The 20,511-nt window shown below is 37.2% G+C and overlaps 1 protein-coding gene across 1 annotated transcript in view; it reads left to right on the top strand.

The window, feature by feature from the left end:
• Window positions 1-13,629, top strand: part of ush2a (Usher syndrome 2A (autosomal recessive, mild)) — a 428,293-nt gene extending 414,664 nt beyond the window's left edge. The window contains exons 90-94 of the mRNA XM_057848749.1: window positions 1,936-2,077; window positions 2,221-2,308; window positions 5,714-5,779; window positions 9,934-10,128; window positions 10,238-13,629. Of these exons, the coding sequence (XP_057704732.1) occupies window positions 1,936-2,077; window positions 2,221-2,308; window positions 5,714-5,779; window positions 9,934-10,128; window positions 10,238-10,324 (578 nt within the window). The 3' untranslated portion in view covers window positions 10,325-13,629. The remainder of the gene's footprint in view (window positions 1-1,935; window positions 2,078-2,220; window positions 2,309-5,713; window positions 5,780-9,933; window positions 10,129-10,237) is intronic.
• Window positions 13,630-20,511: the final 6,882 nt, after the last annotated feature.

Genomic DNA, 20,511 nt, shown 5'->3' with positions numbered 1-20,511 from the left:
AATCACCACAGACTATGTAGTAGTCATTTTATGTCCGGTAAGATGCATTTAAGATATACTTAGAGGGTTTTGGGCTGACAAATAACCACAATTAAGATCATTGCTAGGCTAATCGCCGACAACATACACGTATGTATGTAGTGAGAGTGCTATCGCTAAACCATATAAACATTAAAAGCCTTAACTCCATTGACAAACGACATGAAATACATTAGACTTGACAGTGGATGTTAGCAATAACAAAAGATTTTGAATTGAAAATTTCGTAACTCACCTTTCCAATCACAAGATAGATTCCTGCCGAATTTTCGTGGACGAGGACCTGTTTCACCCAACCAGCAACGAAGTATTTATAAGCCTCCAAGCTCTTGAAGTTTTTCAAATTTTCGTGAGAATAGGCTGATTTTGTGTGGACAAGATAATTGTAAATATCAGCGTAGCAGATGTCAGGCAGACAGGGCGAAGACAGTGGGTCGAAAAACATCGATTTGGGCATCAAATATGGATCTGGCGACTGTATAGAACGAAGCTTTTCCACATAACGCCTTTTATGCAACACATCCAGTGAGTTTACGGCATCAGAAAGCACCGGGTCTTTCATGAAATGCATTTTAAATTCCTCGATCAATTGAAACCAATGCTAATACAGAGACAAAATGACGGACAAGTGGGCGGAACCATACAGCGAGCACGTGGTTTTGTGACGTCGGTGGGTAGGGTCTATAGTATGGACAAGCACCACTCACTGTCATGGTTGCCTCAACTTCCCATGCATTTCGTCAGAACCACTAGTAGTCGCCGTCATTACCCGATCGTCACTGGCGTGTCATAAAAACGCGAGAGCTAACAAAACCACTGTCACGCACAGTCCGTATCGTTTTCTTCACAGCCCAAAACGAAACTAGTAGTGGCAACGAAGCAACATGCTAAAACAGTGTAGCGATTGATTTTCAACTCACCCAGGAAAACAAAAGTCGGACTTTGAAGTGATGAAGGCAGCCAGATCTGTAAGGGACAGAGCTAGTGTGAAGCGGTACAGAGATTGTGAGTTTTTAAAATAACCCACTACAATGGTGGAAAGGGCAGCATATTGTTTCCATGAAACGCAGTCTACTTAAACATGAACATGTGGATCAGTTGATCTTCCCTGAAGAAAAATCTGCCCTTCGAAAAAGATATGGACAGTGATGAGGAATAAAAAATGTGGAAGCACAGGCTTAAGTGAATGACTTTGCTGTGTATAAGGTTAAAGTAATGATTATTGACCTGTCTAAAATGCCATGTTTTTATTCCCCCAATTATACCAGTGGTAAAGCATGATTTATTATTTATTTATGATAACACTAGCAGGTTTAATTCTTTTTTTTTTCTAAAGCTGCTGCATATAATTAATATTTTTTGTTTGTAAGATGTTTACGTTGAAAGTTTGCGCTTAAATTTCTTACCTTTTGTGTTCAAAACACCAGGAAATACAGTAAATGAATTCCTGCACTTTATTGTTGTCTTTCACTGGAGTTTTATTTTATTATCAATCCCATCCAACAAAATGACAGTCATTTAGTAAGCCTTTTTTTTTCCATAAAAAAGTAAGACATAACATTGGTATGAAATTTTGTTGTTTAATTTTGCTATTAGAAATGTGGTCTTTTTATATGTTTAAAATACTGTACGAACACACACAACAAATGTTTACTATCGGATCGTTTTCACTCTGTATCGAACTGTGTCGTTCTTAAACTGTATCGAATCGCTCGGCCTTAAAAATGTATCGTTTTTTTTTATCGAATCGTAACATGTGTATCTAGATACATATCGAATCGGCTTCATGCCAGAGATTCCCAACCCTAGTTGTAAGCTCGGGTGCAACCCCTTTTTACCTCATGCAATCAGGTGTCCTAATACTTTTGTCTAAATAGATTGCCATTCTCGTCGCAGGTCCTGTTGAACCAGAGGATGCAAGTAAAGAGGGCGTGAGCATGTCAGCAGCCCCGATCTATTCTGAGCTGTGGTTCATTCTGCTGTTTGCGCTTCTGGGTCTCTTCTTGTTGGCTATCCTGTTAGGCCTTCTACTGCAAAAGTATTTAAATCAATACAGTCTATTTTTTTTGTCGGATTGTGTCATGACATGTTGTATAATTACATTTTTGTTTCAAATTAAAAATTGTATTTGATAGCGAGTAGAGAAACACAATGGTAATGTTTGTTTTTCATTATTTCCAGAGCTCTAAGGAAAAATCCATCAGCCAGAGATCGCCCCCCGCTGGTCATGCTTCAGAAGAGCAGGAAGGCTGGAGGAGAGACTTACACGGTGAGAAAAACAGACAGGCATGTTGACTGGATAGAGTTGAACCCCGAACACGGGGAAATCACAGTCACATACAATGGGGCAAAAAGTAGTCCGCCACCTATTGTGCAAGGTGCACTTAAAAAGATGAGAGAGGCCTGTAATTTTCATCATAGATATAGCTCAACTATGAGAGACAGAATGAGGGAAAAAAATCCAGAAAATCACTGTCTGATTTTTAAAGAATTTAACTGCAAATTATAGTGGAAAATAAGTATTTGGTCATGAGCAAAAGTTCATCTAGTTTAGTACTTTGTTATAGAGCTGAAACGAATCCTCGAGTAACTCGGGTTTAAAAACTGATCCGAGTAACTTTATTCACCTCGATGAATCGTTTAATTTTGCCAGCTCTAAGCATCACGTTTTGCCCGGACTAATTTTAATTCGGGACAACGCGCTGACGTCACGCGCGTAGAGGAAGAAGCAATTTAAAAAAATAAAAAAAAAACTTACTGCAACCGACTGCCGCTACAAACTACGCCGACATTGCTAAAAACTGCGTCCGCATGATGCTAATGTGGTATCAGGTAGTGTCCGATGCATCTCATATATATCGCATGTATTTACGACTAGATGTGAAATGACAGACTCAGCCGCGTCTGAGCAGCGTTAGTAAACAACCACCATCTTTAAGCAGTAGACTTCTCAACGCTAATAAATATAACGTTAGTGTCACTCACTCACGTAACGTTAGCCCTTCGGAGGGCTAGGTTTCTATTGATTATGACCACTGTCGATGCGTGGCTAACGTGTCTTACATACAGGCTTTATTTAATCTGTAATAACACAGCGCTGTAGAGTGATGAGGGTGTAAAATTAAAACATAATAAAGCTAACTGTCAGTTTTAGCTCAATAGTCATTGCTAAATAAAACACCAAATAGCACTGGTCCCTAATGTGATCCAATATAGCAGGTATTATACATTTATTTTGAACACTGCCAAAACTCAAAATCCTATCAGTACTTACAGTTTAGACTAACTTAAAACTTAACTAGAACTTAAAAATACCTTGACACAAATGGAAATTCAATTGAAACACGTGGGAAAAACACATAGCTTTCAAGTGATGTGTGTTATCAAGCGTAATTACATTTTTGGTAAGAAATATGTTTTTGTTTTTTGTTTTTTTTTGTTTTTTTAATAAGATTTTAAGTTTTTTGATTGAAAGCAGTGATTTTTTTTTTCTAGTCACATCTGAGATGCAATTGTTGGCTGTTTTCAACAATGTACATTGGAAATAAAAACATTGACTGAAAATGGTTCAATGTTGGATTAAATGTCTTTTTTTCTCATGTGTATTTATAATTGCTCTTTACCTAAAAAAATGTTTTATCCGATTACTCGATTAATCGATAGAATTTTCAGTCGATTACTCGATTACTAAAATATTCGATAGCTGCGGCCCTACTTTGTTATATTCCCTTAGTTGTCAATGACAGAGGTCAAAACTATTTCTCTTCACAAGGTTTTCACACACTAATGCTGGTATTTCGGTCCATTCCTCCATGCAGATCTCCTTGAAAGCAGTGGTGTTTTAGGGCTGTTGTTGGGCAACATGGACTTTTAACTCCCTCCAAAGATTTTCTATGGGGTTGAGATCTCGAGAGTTGCTTGGCCACTCCAGAATCTTGAAATGCTTCTTACGAAGCCACTCCTTATGTTTCCCAGACAGTGTGTTTGGGATCATTGCCATGCTGAAAGACCCAGCCACGTTTCATCTTAAATGCCCTTGGTGATGGAAGGCAGTTTTTACTCAAAATCTCACGATACATGGCCCCATTCATCCTTTCCTTTCCACGGATCAGGCGTACAGGTCCCTGTGCAGAAAAACAGCCTTAAAGCATGATGTTTCCACCCCTTGCTTTGCATTAGATATGGTGTTCTTTGGATGCAATTTAGAGTTTGTTCTCCTCCAAGCACGAGATTTTGTGTTTCTACCAAAAAGTTCTATTTTTGGTTTCATCTGACCAAATGACATTCTCCCAGTCCTCTTCTGGATTATCCAAATGCTCTCTAGCAAACATTTAGATGGGCCTGAACGTATATTGACTTAAGCAGGGGGACACGTCTGGTACTGCAGGATTTCAGTCCTTGGTGGCTTAGTGCATTACCGATAGTAGCCTTTGTTACTTTGGTCACAGCTCTCTGCAGGTCATTCACGTTTTCCCCCTGTGTGGTTCGGGGAATGTTGTACACTTTTCTTGCGATCATTTTGACCCCACAGGGTTAGATATTGCATGGAGCCCCAGATCTAGGGAGATTATCAGCGGTCTTGTATATTTTCCATTTTCTAATAATTGCTCCCACAGTTTATTTCTTCACACCAAGCTGCTTACCTAGTCTTCCTAGCCACGTTCTCGGTCTACAATTTTGTTTCTAGTGTCCTTTGACAGCTCTTTGGTCTAGGCCATTGTGGAGTTTGGAGTGTGACTGTTTAAGGTTGTGGACAGGTGTCTTTTATACTGAGAATGAGTTCAAACACGTGCCATTAATACAGGTAACGAGTGGACAGGACAGATGAGCCTCTTACAGAAGTTACAGCCATAGACTTCATATTATATATACTGTGTAACAGCTCTGTTAGAGCCAGAAGTCTTGCCTGCTTGTAGGTCACCAAATACTTATTTTCCACCATAATTAAAAAAAAAAATCCTGTAAAAATCGGACAAAGTGATTTTCTGTTTTCTCATTCTGTCTGTCATAGTTGAGGTATACCCCTGATGACAATCACAGGCCTCATCTTTTTAAGTGGCAGAACTTGCACAATTTCTGGCTAACAATACTTTTTTTACCTATCTGTAGTTGAAGGTTAAAAGAATGTTGTTGTTTTTTTGTTTGTTTTTTACCAGATCATCTTTCTTTCATTTTATAATGATATAACATGGAATTTTATTGTTATTTATTGTATTTTTACAACTAATTTTGCACATTAGAATGGTAAATCTTAGCCTGTTTACCTTAACGCCACTAGAAGGAGCTATGGTAACAACGACCTTCATCAAATTTCCAGGCAGTCATTCCATGCTTTGATTTATTTATTTTATTTTTGTACTCATTTGTTTGCTGAACTTTATGTTGATGAGAATAAAATCTACATTTTTAAAATGTGTGAAACTGCGTAGTTAAATCAATTATTTAGTCTTTCTTAAAGTCAAAAATGACTATAAATGGTTGTTTTCTTTCAGATCTTTGTGGTTTTAATGGTGCCATTCAACTCACTTTTTCTTGTTTACTTGTGTTCCCCCTTTTTAATGTCATTGTTGAGTGATTCAATGTATCCAAACATCTGAACTCTATTGTATGTTGAGCCACTCTTTCGCTCATCATTCTTTTTCTTACTTGACTTTCTTCTGTGTCCCTCCCTCAGAGGCCTTATCCCGACTTGTGTTCTAAACATCATTCCGGCTCTGTGCTTCATCCCGATCACCTCACAGTAAGACTCCTGCCATTGCTGGGCAACCCTAAATGTCCGCTTTTATTGTTTCCCTTCCCTGCAGTTTGACACTGTAGCAGACCGAGTCGAGATCAACAATGTAACGCTTAAAAGTTACACAATTTACACCGAGGTACTGTGCACTAATTAAGCATGCTGTCTCTATGTGCGCGTGTATGCATGCTTTGTACATCAAGTAGACAATAAGTACACACTGATCAAGACTTTAAGGTTTGTACTCAAGCAGGTAAGTACAAAATGCACTTAGAAAACAGGCATGATCTTGACTCTTTATAGGGCACTCATTGCCTGCCATTGAAGGTGCTAGATGTTGTAATCCGTTTTAACAAGGAATGCTCTATGCTCATGTTTCAGTGAGCAATCACGACTCCCAGTTTTAATAAATTGGACGTCTATGGTTGCCAATTGCAGGTTATGAGTTATTAGAAAGAAAGAAAAATCAGGCATTAAAAAGCATTAAACTAAATGTTCTAGGCATTAAAGGTTATTTAAGCTTCATGGTTAAAAAAAACTTTTTTTCTACGTAATTTATTAACGTAGCCGATAATAGCATTTTAAAATGATATCAGATAATATTGACATCGGTTTTGGACCAATATGCGTGTTGCCTTAAAGTGAATGCAGAAGCCTTTTGCCTTTGTGCAAGGGCTGGTCACAGCTTAGCACAGCAGTTATGCTTATTGACCATTAGTTGTCTCCATACTAAGATGTTTGGGATTTGTCATGTGTGCTGAACATTTGCATTCATGGTGCAAAAGTGAAATGAACAATAAATGATTAAAAAACATGAATTACAAACTCATTACATACTTCATTCACTGTACTGAAGCTGTGTGCCTTTGTTGTTATTTTGAGCCTGAAGCACTGCGCGAGTCATCTGAGATATTGGCAATTTGCACTTGATCAAAAAACTGATGTTTGCACTATTTTGATGTCAACAATATAGTCGTGCAATATAGGCACTTTTTCCGATAACTTGTTGACGTTGTTCTCTTACTTTTCACAGAATGCTTATTGGAATACCTTGAAGTTGTTACATTTATCATTATTAAAGTATCCAGTGGGCCATCAAAGTACAATTAGCCATAATATGTTAGGTCCACAACCGCATATACAGTGAGTGGTATGAAAAAGTATCTGCATAAAATAGCCATCATATGTGATGTGAACTTTTTCAAAATCACACGGATGTAAAAACAGTGTCTGCTTTAACCAAAACCACCCAAGCATTTATAGATTTTCATATTTTAATGAGGATAGCATCCAAATAATGACAGGAGGGGGGAAAATAAGTAAGTGAACCCTCTGCCTAAGGAGACTTAAAGAGCAATTGAAACATTTTTTTCCCAAACAATTTAAGTCAGGTGTGTGCCCAATCACTGATGAGTGGTTTAAAGCTACCCTGTCCACTATAAAACACACACCTGGTAAGAATTGTCTTGATGAGAAGCATTGTATGATGTGCATTATGGCTCAGTCCAAAGAGCAGAGCTGTCTGAAGTCCTGCGATCAAGAATTCCTGATTTGTATAAAGCTGGGAAAGGATTCAAAACCATCTCTAAAAGTCTGGATGTTCATCAATCGACAGTCAGGGAAGTTGTCTACAAATGGAGAGAGTTTGGCAATGTTGCTTCTCTACTAAGGAGTGGCCGTCCACCAAAGATGACGCCAAGAGTTCAGCCCAGAATACTCAGAGAGGTAAAAAAGAGAACCCTAGAGTGTCTGCTAAAGACTTATAGAAATCACTGGCACAGTCCAATATCGATGTTCACATATCAACTATGTGTAAAATTATGGCCAAGAATAGTGCTCATGGGAGGACTCCACGGAGGAAGCCACTGCTGTCGGAAAAAAAAACATTGTTGCTCGTTTAATGTTCGCCAAAAGGCACTTGGACACTCCGCAGAAGTTGTGAAAAAATATTTAGTGGACTGATGAAACCAAAGTTGAATTGTTTGGGAGTAACACACAATGTCATGTGTGGAGGAAAAATGGAACAGCTCACCAACATCAACCCCTCATCACCACCATGAAGCAATCAACAGTCAGAGAAGTTGTCTACAAATGGAGAGAGTTTAGCACTGGTGTTTCTCTCCCAAGGAGTGGCTGTCCATCAAAGATGACGCCAATAGTTTAGTGCAGAATACTTAGGGAGGTAAAAAAGAACCCCAGAGTGTCTGCTAAAGACTTACAGATATCACTGGCGCAGTCCAATATCTCTGCACACATCCACCAACATCAACACATCATCCCTACCGTGAAGCATGGTGGAGGAGCATCATGATTTGGGGCTGTTTTGCTAACTCAAGGTGTGGACAACTTGCAATCATTAATGGAAGAATGAATTAAAAAGTTTATTAGGATGTTTTGCAGGAAAACCAGAGGACGTTTGTCAGACAGTTAAAGCTAAAAAAGAGGATGGATGCCGCAACAAGACAATGATCCAAAACACAGAAATAAATCAACTTCAGAATGGTTTCAGAAGAACAAAATACACATTCTGGAATGGCCAAGTCAAAGTCGAGACTTGAACCCCGCTGAGATACTGTGGCATGACCTAAAGACAGCGATTCATGCCAGACATCCCAGGAATCTGACTAAACTACAGCAGTTTTGTAGAGAAAATTGGGCCAAGATAAGTCCTGATCGATGTGCCAGACTGATCTGCAGCTACAGGAAGAGTCCGGTTGAAGTTATTGCTGCCAAAGGGAGGGCCACAAAATATTAAATGTGATGGTTCACTTACTTATTTTCCCCCTTCTGTCATTGTTTGCATGCTATCCTCATTAAAATATGAAAACCTATAAATGTTTGGGTGGTTGTAGTTAAAGCAGACACTGTTTTCTCACCTGTGTGATTTTGACAAAGATCACATTTGATGGTGATTTTATGCAGAAATGTGAGAAATTCCAAAAGGTTCATATACTTCGTCATACCGCTGTATTGGTATTAGTGCTGCAACAATTAATCGATTAACTCGAGTATTCGATTAGAAAAAAAATATTCGAATTAAATTTTATTTCTACGAGTATTCGTTCAATTAAAGTGGCGTAATGGTTTATTTTTAAAGTGTTTGCATTTAGTTTTATTGATTAGGTTGGATACACTGCCCTCTGGTCTGCCTCATTTCATATGGCTGAATCCAACTGCCCCCTGTTAAGACCAACGTAAGCTAAGTTTTTGTTTTAGGTAATGTTTTTTTATGCATTCATAATTTAGTTTATGGGCATATTTAGCATTTTTGTGGGAATATGTCTGAACCATTTGTTAAGAGCATTGTGTAAAAAATTTTTTTTTTTAAATTAGCATTTTATAGCATTTAAGCTAGGGGACTGCTGCTATTTTAGTTAGCCTCATTTTTTAAATACCCTTTGAGGCTCAGCTCAGGTATTTAAATTTTTAATGTTCCTTATCCGATTACTTGATTATTCGAACTAACTAGTTCATCGATTAATCGACTACCAAAATAATCGATAGCTGCAGCACTAATTGGTATTGGTCTGATATCGGTATCAGATGTTTGGAGTTGGATCATATCGGGATATCGGTTATTGATTAAATAGTCATTATCGGACAACTCTACTTACATGTCGTGTGTGAGAAACTATCGGCTGTTGGGCATGGGCATTAAATTAGTTTAAAGTGGCATTAAAAAATATCTAATGAGATTTGCTGATAGCTGTAGAAACCCTGGTGTTATTATGGGCCCGAACCAAAGGGTGTTTAGTTTTTTTTTTTTACGTAGCAATTACGTTACCAATTTTGTTTTTAACATTTAACTAACTAATTTTTTTTATTCATTCATAAAAAAATAATGATTAATAATAAATATATGTTACAAATATTTTAATTATAACCACATCTTTGTTCATTTATTTGTATCAGCAATGTACACAAGTCCACTAAATGGTACAATGGATAATAGCTTTTTGTTCAAATAAACAAGTAGTGAGTGTATTTCTGAGTATATTGAGACAAGATAATCATTTTTCCAGTATGCTGAATATGCTTTTGTTTGTTGGTCTGCTGTGACAGTTTTTTCATGTGAAAGATTGAGAAACACTGTGTTACATTTAAAATACACGTTAAATAACCGTAGTGTCACCTCACTCAAATCTAAACCTAAATTTCAGGGTCTTTCAGACACCAAACTAGTGGGAAGCGGTTCTGCATTCAACCCCATGTCCGTCCTGAGGGTGCCCAGGCAAACGGACTTGACCCAGACCTACTCCCATCATCCTTTGCACCAAAGCCTCACCCAGCTGATTGACAGAAAGGCTCTTGTCACGGACGAGGGGTGCTGGGAAAACCCCCTGGAACCAGCAATGGTAAGGTGACAATGACAGATCGATGAATGCAGAGGCTGGATTTAAAAAGTCAACACAGCAAATTGACAAATTTCTCGTTTTTCACGAAAACATTTTTCTGATGTTTCAGTATGTGGAGGAAGACTTCGCAGACACCATCAAGTCTTTAAGCTGTGTGAGGAAGGAACACGCTACCTTCACTGATACACATCTTTAACCCTTTATAGGGCAAGTGACTATTTTTGGATCTGACCTGACGTCCACAATATTAACATTTGTTATACAAGTGTGGCCTACCTGACCTTGTGTGTGGACGCCAGGTCTCAATTATAAATCTTTTTTTTTTTATTCTTAACTCATTGGCTGCCATTGACGGTGATAGACATCCAAACCATTTGAAGTGAGAGGGTTGGCAGTGAATAAACAAGTGTCCCAGTTCAAATGGATTGTACTAGAGATGCCGATCGATCGGGTCCGATCACGTCATTTTCAAAGTATCGGAATCGGCAAAAAAATATTGGCCATGCCTTATATTAATGTATATATATTTTAATTAAATCGTTTTCTATTTATATATGACGTTACAGACATAATATGTTACACTCATCCAGAATCTTTAGTTTAAGCTTAATGTAGGATTTTCTAAAATATCCCATTATTGGCGATAATTAATTTATTGAAAATGTGTCACGCTGATTGCTATTAATGCATTCGCGGTACGACCCCCTCACTCGTTACTGCACTCGATCTGTTGCGACACCGTTTAATTTATATAAAGAGAAAATAGGCAGCGTTTAAGGAGAGGGGAGTAAATTTTGGCAGCCTTTGGCATTAATCTCCAATTGGCTCTATTCTTGCTCACTGTTTTTCACTGATTAGAAAAGTCATGGGAAGCAATGTAGAGCAGCAAGGTGGTAATAAGCCTTTGGCTTATCACCTTAATTTAATACTTAAAGCAGAGAAGATATATCCATTTGTAGCACGACGCACAGTCATGGTTTTACTTCCCAGTTCCCAGCATGGTTTCACTTCCCATCATGCATTGGGACATGCTTCAGTATTTACTGAAAGCTCAACAAACACACTTGATGGCCAAACACACTAGATGGCAGTATTTAGTCATAATACACAACGTCACAAGTCTTTCTATCCATGGATTCCTCATACAGAAAGAATGTTAATAATGTAAATGCCATCTTGAGGATTTATTGTCATAATAAACAAATACAGTACTTATGTACTGTATGTTGAATGTATATATTCGTCCGAGTTTTATTCATTTTTTTCTTAATGCATTGCCAAAATGATTATGATCGGGAAAAATTATCGGGAATGATTGGAATTGAATCGCGAGCAAAAAAAAAAAAAAAAAAGCAATCAGATCGGGAAATATCGGGGTCGGATACTCAAACTAAAACGATCGGGATTGGATCGGGAGCAAAAAAACATGATTGGAACAACCCTAGATTGTACATGTACTAGCAACAAAGATACTAAAATTAACAACAGAACGATGATTATTGGACGTCCATCGCCGTCATTGAGGTTTTTTTTTGTTTTTTTTTCCCTGATTTTATACAAATTTTGGTTGCTGATTTCAAAATCTGCCATCATCGTTTCTGCAGGCTTTTTTGAGTGCCAGCTAAAGGGGTTGGACAAAATAATGGAAACACCTAACATTTTGGCATTGACTTCATAATAATATTGACAGGACATAATCCCCAGACACTGCGCCGTGGGGGCCATTCCACACGCCGCTTCAGTCGGTCGAAGTCATTCTCAAACACATGCAGCGATCCAACGCCGGATTTAGGTTGAAAAAGTACGAAAACTACCACATACAAACAGGAAGGATCGTCTCAGGAGTGATTTGTTCGAGGATCCAAGGTAATTGTTAATTTTTCGTACCATGCATGCAATTTGAAATGTTGTGAAAGAAATCAATGGGAGAAATTATCCGCTACTGCATTGGCGTCATAATTCACAATATTAACATAAGATAAATGCTAACTGCCCGGTTTTTTATTTTTAACCAAGAATCGAGACTGTTTTACGTTCATATCTATAAAGAATTCAGGGATTTAAGCATTTATTCACAAGAATTTTCAACGTAAAAAGCTCTTTGTGGTGATAAGGCGGTGCCACATTAGCTTAAAGACTAGCAGCATATTCAACATATTGACGTAAAATAAATGCTAACTGCCCGGTTTTTTACTTTTAACCAAGAATCGGGACTGTTTTACGTCCATATCTATAAAGAATTCAGGGATTTAAGCATTTATTCACAAGAATTTTCAACGTAAAATGCTCTTTGTCTGTGTTTCCACTCGGTCAGCTTTGACGGAGATAGGCCCCCAAATAATCGGCCCCGTGTCCCGTCAATATATTATGAAGTCTGTGATATTGGCATCATAATCATTCAACGTAATTTTTGAAGAATGGCTTGAAGAACATTCTAATGAAAGTGTGCATCTCGTATGGCCGGCAAAATCAAATTAATTGAGCACTTAAGGTCAGTTTTAGATATTCAATTAAGACGTCAATTTCCACCGCCATCGTAAGGTAAGAGCTTCAGCACCGTAAAATAACGAAAGAAGTGTTTGCATCAATGCAACAATTATTTTGTTGACCTGTGTTGTTTTTATTTTTTTAATGAATAAAAATATATTAAAATGTCCAAAAAAAATACATTATGAAAATAATAATGAATGAAAACTGAAATACAATCTGGTTAAGATTCTAAAGTTCACCCCCACCCCTCCATACTTTTTAAATGTGTGCCCTATAAAGGATTAAAATGCAACCTTTCAGGTATTACAAGATTTCAAATGTGTAGGTATATGAAAGGGTGCCTCACTGTGACCTTAAATACATTTCACAAAGTTATCAAAGGGAGAAAGCAGTGTCAGCAGGGGCAAATAATCAAAATCTTTCTGTTTAGCGTAGAGAACCGCATGAAGTTTTTGCTAATTAGGAGGAGTTATGCATTATGCACATTGTTGATACATGGAAATTTAGTACTGTGATAGAAAAAAAACACGTTATTAATGTACTTGTATATTGTATAGTTTGTAGTAAATGTCGTTGCTGTTCCCCCTGTGCCTCATGTAAACACTCACCAGTTGTAAGTTGACTGACATGACTTCCAAAGGCCTTTGTCTTGTTTTTTTCTTTTATTGTAATGCCAACTATTACACAATGTACCTGGAAAGCACTGTTGCATTGATTTCATTGACCTAAGTAAAGTAATATTTTTATTTTCAGGAGGTTTAGTGCCGTTGTAGTCATAGGAGGAGAGCATGGTCCAGTCTAGACCTACATTGTGTTGCGTACTATATACAGTGAACACTGAAAGTATTTATTTGATGGAACTGTTAATATTCTGAACAAAACAAAAGGCTAAAGTATTGTGATTACTTTGGTTTTTTCTACTGTCAGTATTATTTGTTTGCTTTGTTTATCGTTTAAGTCAAATAATACTGTGTCATGTGGCCATACGCTTCACTCTTATTTTATTATGATAGGAAGTTAATCTATTACAAAATAAAAATGTTTTTATAGAAAAAGGTTGATGTATTGGTTTTTTTGTCAAAGCTATTCATTTAAAATAGTGATTTGCAAAAAGGCATTTTGCATATCTGTTCAATTTATATGTTGGTAAACTCCCTTTACTCCCTTACAAAATGTCTTCACTGCTGTGTTCAAATGCCACATGCCACTTTGTGATAATTTTATTCAAACTTGTGTTAATGGGAGTCATTACAGAACTCTGACCATTTCAAATACTTGATTCCCTCCAAATGCATTTCAACTGTTTTAGTACGCTGTTTTCTTGGTGTTCTTTTGGCAGGGGCACCTAAAGTCACTCACAGCACAGGGTGCTGAGGATCTTTTTTCATTTTTCCCAATCATCAACAGCTTTTTCGGTCCAAATTTATCACGCTTGAGCGTTTTGTCCATACAAGGCATGAATAATGGCAGTACACAGGCATGCTGGATAGCTTACGTACTGCTACTAGGCTACTACAAAGACAGCGTTCTATTTCACCTCCAGTGTATGTTGGTGTTTTTGTATTAGAAATAAAAGCGCTCATGTATTATAATGCAAATCTCGCAGCTAGACGGCGCAATGACCCTCAAACACATTTCAAAACTAAAAATGCCAATAAGCCTAGGTTTAACACCCCCTGTTCACAACATGAAAATAAAGCCCCTTTCACACACGTCTTAGTACCGTGAAAATCCTGGGATTTAAACGGGCAGCCCTTTTATGTGAACGCAAATTACCGGGTTGACTGGCACGGAGATTACGCGGACATTTCACGGGTCGCTTCTTAGTATAATGCTAGGTAAAGTTCCGGGACGAGGTTTATGTGAAAGCAACCGTTAAATTCCCGGCCCGGGTCAGAGCATGATGGCTGATGACGTAGGTATCATGGCGAGCTGATCGTCACTTCCTCTTTCTTCGCAGTAAGACTAAAAGCAGTAAACAAACATCGCAATTATGAACATAACAAGCTGGAAATAGCTAAATTAAACTGAAAACATAACGAAATGAAATTGCAACTGGATCGAGCCGAGGAAGAGAGTCCATAGTTTATCTTTGGAAATGTGTGGTTTATTTTGTAGCCAATGTTAGGGTCTGCTACTGCACAAACAAGGTTGTACCTCAATGCAGAAAACAACGGAGGGATGCGTTCAAGGGTTCCATAAATACAACAACAAAAAAACGCAATCGCAGAAAAGGGGGAATAACACAATGGGTCCGTGACAGTAGGTCAACGGGGATCAATAATACTAACCTAAGCGGTAGGCAGAGAGCCGATAAGACAACAAAACAAATACATTCAAATACCAGCACAACGTAGGAGATGTCAAATGGTGCTTAGCGAGTTAATCTCTCGGCACCTTCCTCTTGGATCGCCTGGGCTTACAGTCTTAATGAGCCTGAATTGGCTGCAGTTAGGATGCCGGAAACGCTCTGTATAAAAACACGATTTGACCAACATTGTGAAAGTCGATGCCGACCGAAAAGGACGTAATGTCCGGGTTATAAAATCGTGCCAGCAGGTCTCCCCGCACAGAGAGCGCCAGTGGGCAACACGGGACAAGCCTGTGAAAGAGTCCAACCCACGTCATTGCCGGGATATCTCTACATGCACGAAAGCAATGATGCGAGTAAATATCGCATCACCCTACACGGGAATTTACCAGGATAGAAAGGGGCTTATACCGGGGTGAAAGTGGCTCGAATTTCTTGCCGGAACTCCCCGACGTGAAGGTCGCCACGAAGCCAGAAATTTTATTTATTTAATTTTTATTAATTTTTTATTTTTTTTTGGGGGGGGGGGGGGGGGGGTCAAACCTCTTGAAATACCACTGAAATACAAGGAAAACTGTTTTAGCACAGTTATAACAGCTATAATGAATATATAAACTGTATATAACAGCTATAACAGATACAAAATCTGATTTTCATTCAAAATTTTATTTTTTTAAATGATTTGCAAAATAAAAGTTGAACAGATAAATGAGTGGAGGCGTTTTGCTTTGCTGCATGCATTCGCACATTGACGTGACTCATCATCGTCAGACTCAAATAACTGCAGCAGCTGGGGAAATCTCCATGCCGTCCGTTGAATAGAATAAATAATAAATGTTGGTGGAAAGTGATTTTTTTTTTTTTTTTTTTTTTTTACATAGCTTTTTGACAGTTGCCGTCATATTTTCGGAATCAAAGCACCATGTACCGGAACAGCATTCCGGCCCTTGACCGTTGGCCCTGGCCTTATATTGCACACAAATATCCAACAGCGCTCTGCACAGCGGCAGCTCAATGCAAGCATGTCTTACCTATTTGAAGACACCAAAGGACTATCATCTTCATTTATGACGTCGAATTGATTTTTAGAAAATTTAGCTGTTTTTGTAAAGAAAAAAATCGCTAATTCATTTTTGTGCCATGTTAACGCCTCCTCTGTCAAGTGTACTTATCCCTTCCAATTGCACCCTATTCAACATGACCCGGTAGCATGCAAGGTGTCAGGTGGTGTTAATAACAAAAGAAAACATATATTTAATCCCCAAAGTTAAATGTTCTATTATTTCAATGTTTTATTTATTTTTAACTAGGGCTGTCAAAATTATCGCGTTAACGGGCGTTAATTAATTTTTTTAATTAATCACGTTAAAATATTTGACGCAATTAACGCACATGCCCCGCTCAGAGAGTTTTAAATGACAGTACACATTGAAACGCTCACTTGTTGTGTTTTATGGAGTTTTGCCGCCCTCTGCCGGCGCTTGGGTGCGACTGATTTTATAGGCATCCATGAGCATTGAGTAAGTAATTATTGACATCAACAATGGCGGGCTACTAGTTTATTTTTTGATTGAAAATTTTACAAATTTTATTAAAACGAAAACATTAAGAGGGGTTTTAATATAAAGTTTCTCTAACTTGTACTAACATTTTTCTATTAAGAACTACAAGTCTTTCTATCCATGAATCGCTTATAATGTTAATGCCATCTTGTTGATTTATTGTTATAATAAACAAATAGTCCTTATGTACCGTATGTTGAATGTATATATCCGTCTTGTGTCTTATCTTTCCATTTCAACAATAATTTACAGAAAAATATGGCATATTTTATAGTTGGTTTGAATTGCGATTAATTATGATTAATTAATTTTTTAGCTGTAATTAACTCGATTAAAAATTTTAATCGTTTGACAGCCCTATTTTTAACACAAAAAAATTATACCAAAACACTTTTTTTCTCCCCAACACTAGAGGTTTCTTCAGCACCCCACTTCTCACGCCACTGTCTTTTGGTGATGGGAAGAGGTTGCGCAATAAAAAAAAAAAAAAACCTTAAAAACTTCAGGAATTATGGCCAAAAAATTTAAAGTTTTATGTTTCAATCCATATTTTTCTGTGCTGTCTGTGTCCACACTTATTCAGTTATAGTATTTTCATTACCTCAAATATTCGTCAAATTGGAGTTTTAGTATAGTAGTGAAATGCTCTTTTTGAGACCAAACCATACAACTTTGTTATTGTTGCTGATGTTCTAACTGTTGATGTTTTTCGTAGTTCACCAGACAGTTGCGTGGGTCACGTGTGAAATAAAAACTGGCAAGCACACACACACACACCCACACACACTTGTTTCACTGTATGTAAAGATGCAGCGTTAATTTACTTTTTGCCCCTGCATTCCATCAGGAAGCATCAAGGCAAGTTGGAAATGAAGAAAAGTGGCAGTGAGAACTATGGCCGCATTCAAGGTTGCCAGTCAAGGACGTACACACACACATTCATGAGCATGTTCACAACTACTGTCAGCCACAGTGGGAGGAGAGAGAGGTGGTGAAATGAGAGCGTGTGGAGTGATTGTAAAGGACAGTGTGGCCCTGAGCCACACACACACACAGTTTTATTAAAGTCATAAATCATCATGACGACATGTGCCGTCTCAAAAGAGGAGACTGTCTGAACGAGTAGGTTAGTAAAATGAAGAGACTTGGTTGATTTTTTTTCTTTATTTGTTTGCTGGTCGATTACGTGCTCCCACAATGTACTGGCAGACAAACACTTCAAAAAAAAAAGCTCATTGACCATCGCCATTGGTGGGGCTTTTTGATTTGTGCATGGAGGAAAATTTTCTGAAGAGCTTCTACTGTACAGTATTATCTAGTCTTTTACACGGACGGACACATATACACATACTGCATACATATGGCGGAAAACACTCAGGTGACTTAAAGTTCTGCTCTGAAACCCCCAATTTAGCCAAATTTCAAAGTTGTCCTATATGCACGTGTGATACATCAATGGAAAGCTTAAAATCTCAATTTACTGGGGGGAGAAAATTTTTGAACAAGAGGGCATTTTAAAAAAAAAAAAAAAAAAAAAAAAAAAAACCTAAACCCTAACTCAAGGTGAGAGCATGAGAGAGCATAATTAAAGACGCCATGATTTTACCTTGTTTTCGATTATGAGGTAGATATCCGTGACCTTTTTTTTTTTTTTTTTTGGTTACTAAATATTTGACATCAATTAATGATTCTAAGCTAAAAATGGTACATTTTAAATAATAAATATAATTACAGATTACAATTACAAAAGCGGTTGCGCTGTGTCTGTAAACGGGGGTCTCCAGGGTAAAACGGACAAATTAAAAATAGTTTGGGGGCTTAATGCGCCATAAAACTGCTCTGGCAAGATATAGACATATTGTTCTATCAAACACAACAGTTCCTTTGGCTTAAAAATACATCAGTTTATTTTAAAGAGGAGTGCAAAAGCTGAAACTGCTTTTTCAGCCTTGTCTGTGTTTTCATCCATACATATATAAATACATCCATACATATATATATATATATTAGGGCTGTCAAAATTATCGCGTTAACGCGCGGTAATTAATTTTTTAAATTAATCACATTAAAATATTTGACGCAATTAACGCACATGTCCCGCTCAGACAGTATTCTGTCTTTTGGTAAGTTTTAAAGCAAGGTTTTTTGTGCTGTCTAACAGCGAACTCTTGTGGTTGCTTTGCGACATGGTTTATTGCTTTCTTGCCAGTTCAATATGGTTGCACGACGTCTCGGGCTGACGCCTACGTTGTAATGTTGTGCTTATATGATCCTTGGACAAGATTTGTCCGTAAGTATGGTTGTTGTAAAGAATGTACATATTATGTTAGTAAGCGAAATGTTATATTTTTTGTATGAGATGCTTTTTTTTTTATATTTAGTGAACCTGTATAGCGTGCTAAGCTAACGTTGTTGCTAATGCAATATTTGTGTACTTTTTTAGTTTCACTACGGTCTAAAGAGGACAGTGGTTTGAGGCCATTTTATTAATAAATCAGATGAAAAAGGAAGAAGTCTGATTATTAAGGCGTCGTTCACTAGCTGTCTAGCTTTGGAAAAAGTAGACACTTCAGAGTGAGGACAGCATAGACAGATTTAAATGACAGTAGAGTGAAATGCCCACTACATTCCTTATGTACCGTATGTTGAATGTATATATCCATCTTGTGTCTTATCTTTCCATTCCAACAAATTATTTTACAGAATATATATATAATTTACAGAAAAATATGGCATATTTTATAGATGGTTTGAATTGCGATTAATTGCGATTAATTACGATTAATAAATTTTTAAGCTGTAATTAACTCGATTAAATATATATATATATATATATATATATATATATATATATATATATATATATATATATATATATATGAAAAACACTCACGTGACTTTAGGTTCCGCTCTGAGAACCCCAATTTGCCCAAATTTCAAAATTGTCCTATATGCGTGTGTGATACATCATTGGAAAGCTTAAAATCTCAATTTTCTGGGGGAAGAAAAATTTTGAACAGGAGGGCTTTTTTTTTTTAAACTAATGTTTTTTAAACAGCAAAACCCCAACTGGAGGCGAGAGCACGCCAGAGCAGAATTACAGACGCCATGACTTTAATGAATTATTATCGCGTACTTACCTTGTTTCGATCCTAAAACTCCATGTAGCATGTATCACTGAGTGTCAAGATACAGCTGTGAATGGCCACAGCTGGATTTTTGGGGGATTTTATGGGTGAAACATGGTGATATAACAAGGGTCGCGATGCAGAAATCGCAGACATCAAGGAGTGGTCAAGATTTTCTTTTTCATATATTTACCCTTTTAAACTTTTTTTTTCAATTTTTCTTGGATTGATTATTTATCATTTAACATATTGGTGAAAATGCGACACTAACAAATAAAATACAATTAAGCGATAGTTATGAGGTAGATATCTGTGACTTTTTTTTACAGATGCCATTTTTTTCATTGTGACATAATTTTAAAAGTTTAAAATATGTGAGTGAATAATTTTTTGAATTTTTTTTTTTTTTTCAAACGAAATATGAGACATCAATGATTCTAAGCTAAAAACGACAGACATTTTGAATAATAAATACCTTTGTTTTATGGCTGCGTTGAAACAAAAGCGGTTGCGCTACGTCTGTAAACGGGGGTTTTTAGGGTAAAACGGAGAAATTAAAAATAGTTCGGGGGCATAGTGCACCGTGCATCTGCTATGGCAGCATATAGACATACTGTTCTATCAAACACAACAGTTGTTTTGGCTTAAAATAGAGCAGTTTCTTTTAAAGAGGAGTGCAAGAGCAGAAACTGCTTTTTCAGTCTTGTCTGTGTTTTCCACCATATATATGGCGGAAAACACTCAGGCAAAAAGTTCTGTTCTGAAACCCCCAATTTAGCCAAATTTCAAAATCGTCCTATATGCATGTGTGATAGATACATCATTGGAAAGCTTAAAATCTCAATTTACAATGGGAAGAATTTTTTTGAACAGGAGGGCATTTAAAAAATAA

This window comes from Corythoichthys intestinalis, chromosome 1 (genome assembly GCF_030265065.1).
Source record: "Corythoichthys intestinalis isolate RoL2023-P3 chromosome 1, ASM3026506v1, whole genome shotgun sequence".
NCBI classification, from domain to species: domain Eukaryota; kingdom Metazoa; phylum Chordata; class Actinopteri; order Syngnathiformes; family Syngnathidae; genus Corythoichthys; species Corythoichthys intestinalis.
This window is presented reverse-complemented; position numbering and strand designations above follow the sequence as displayed.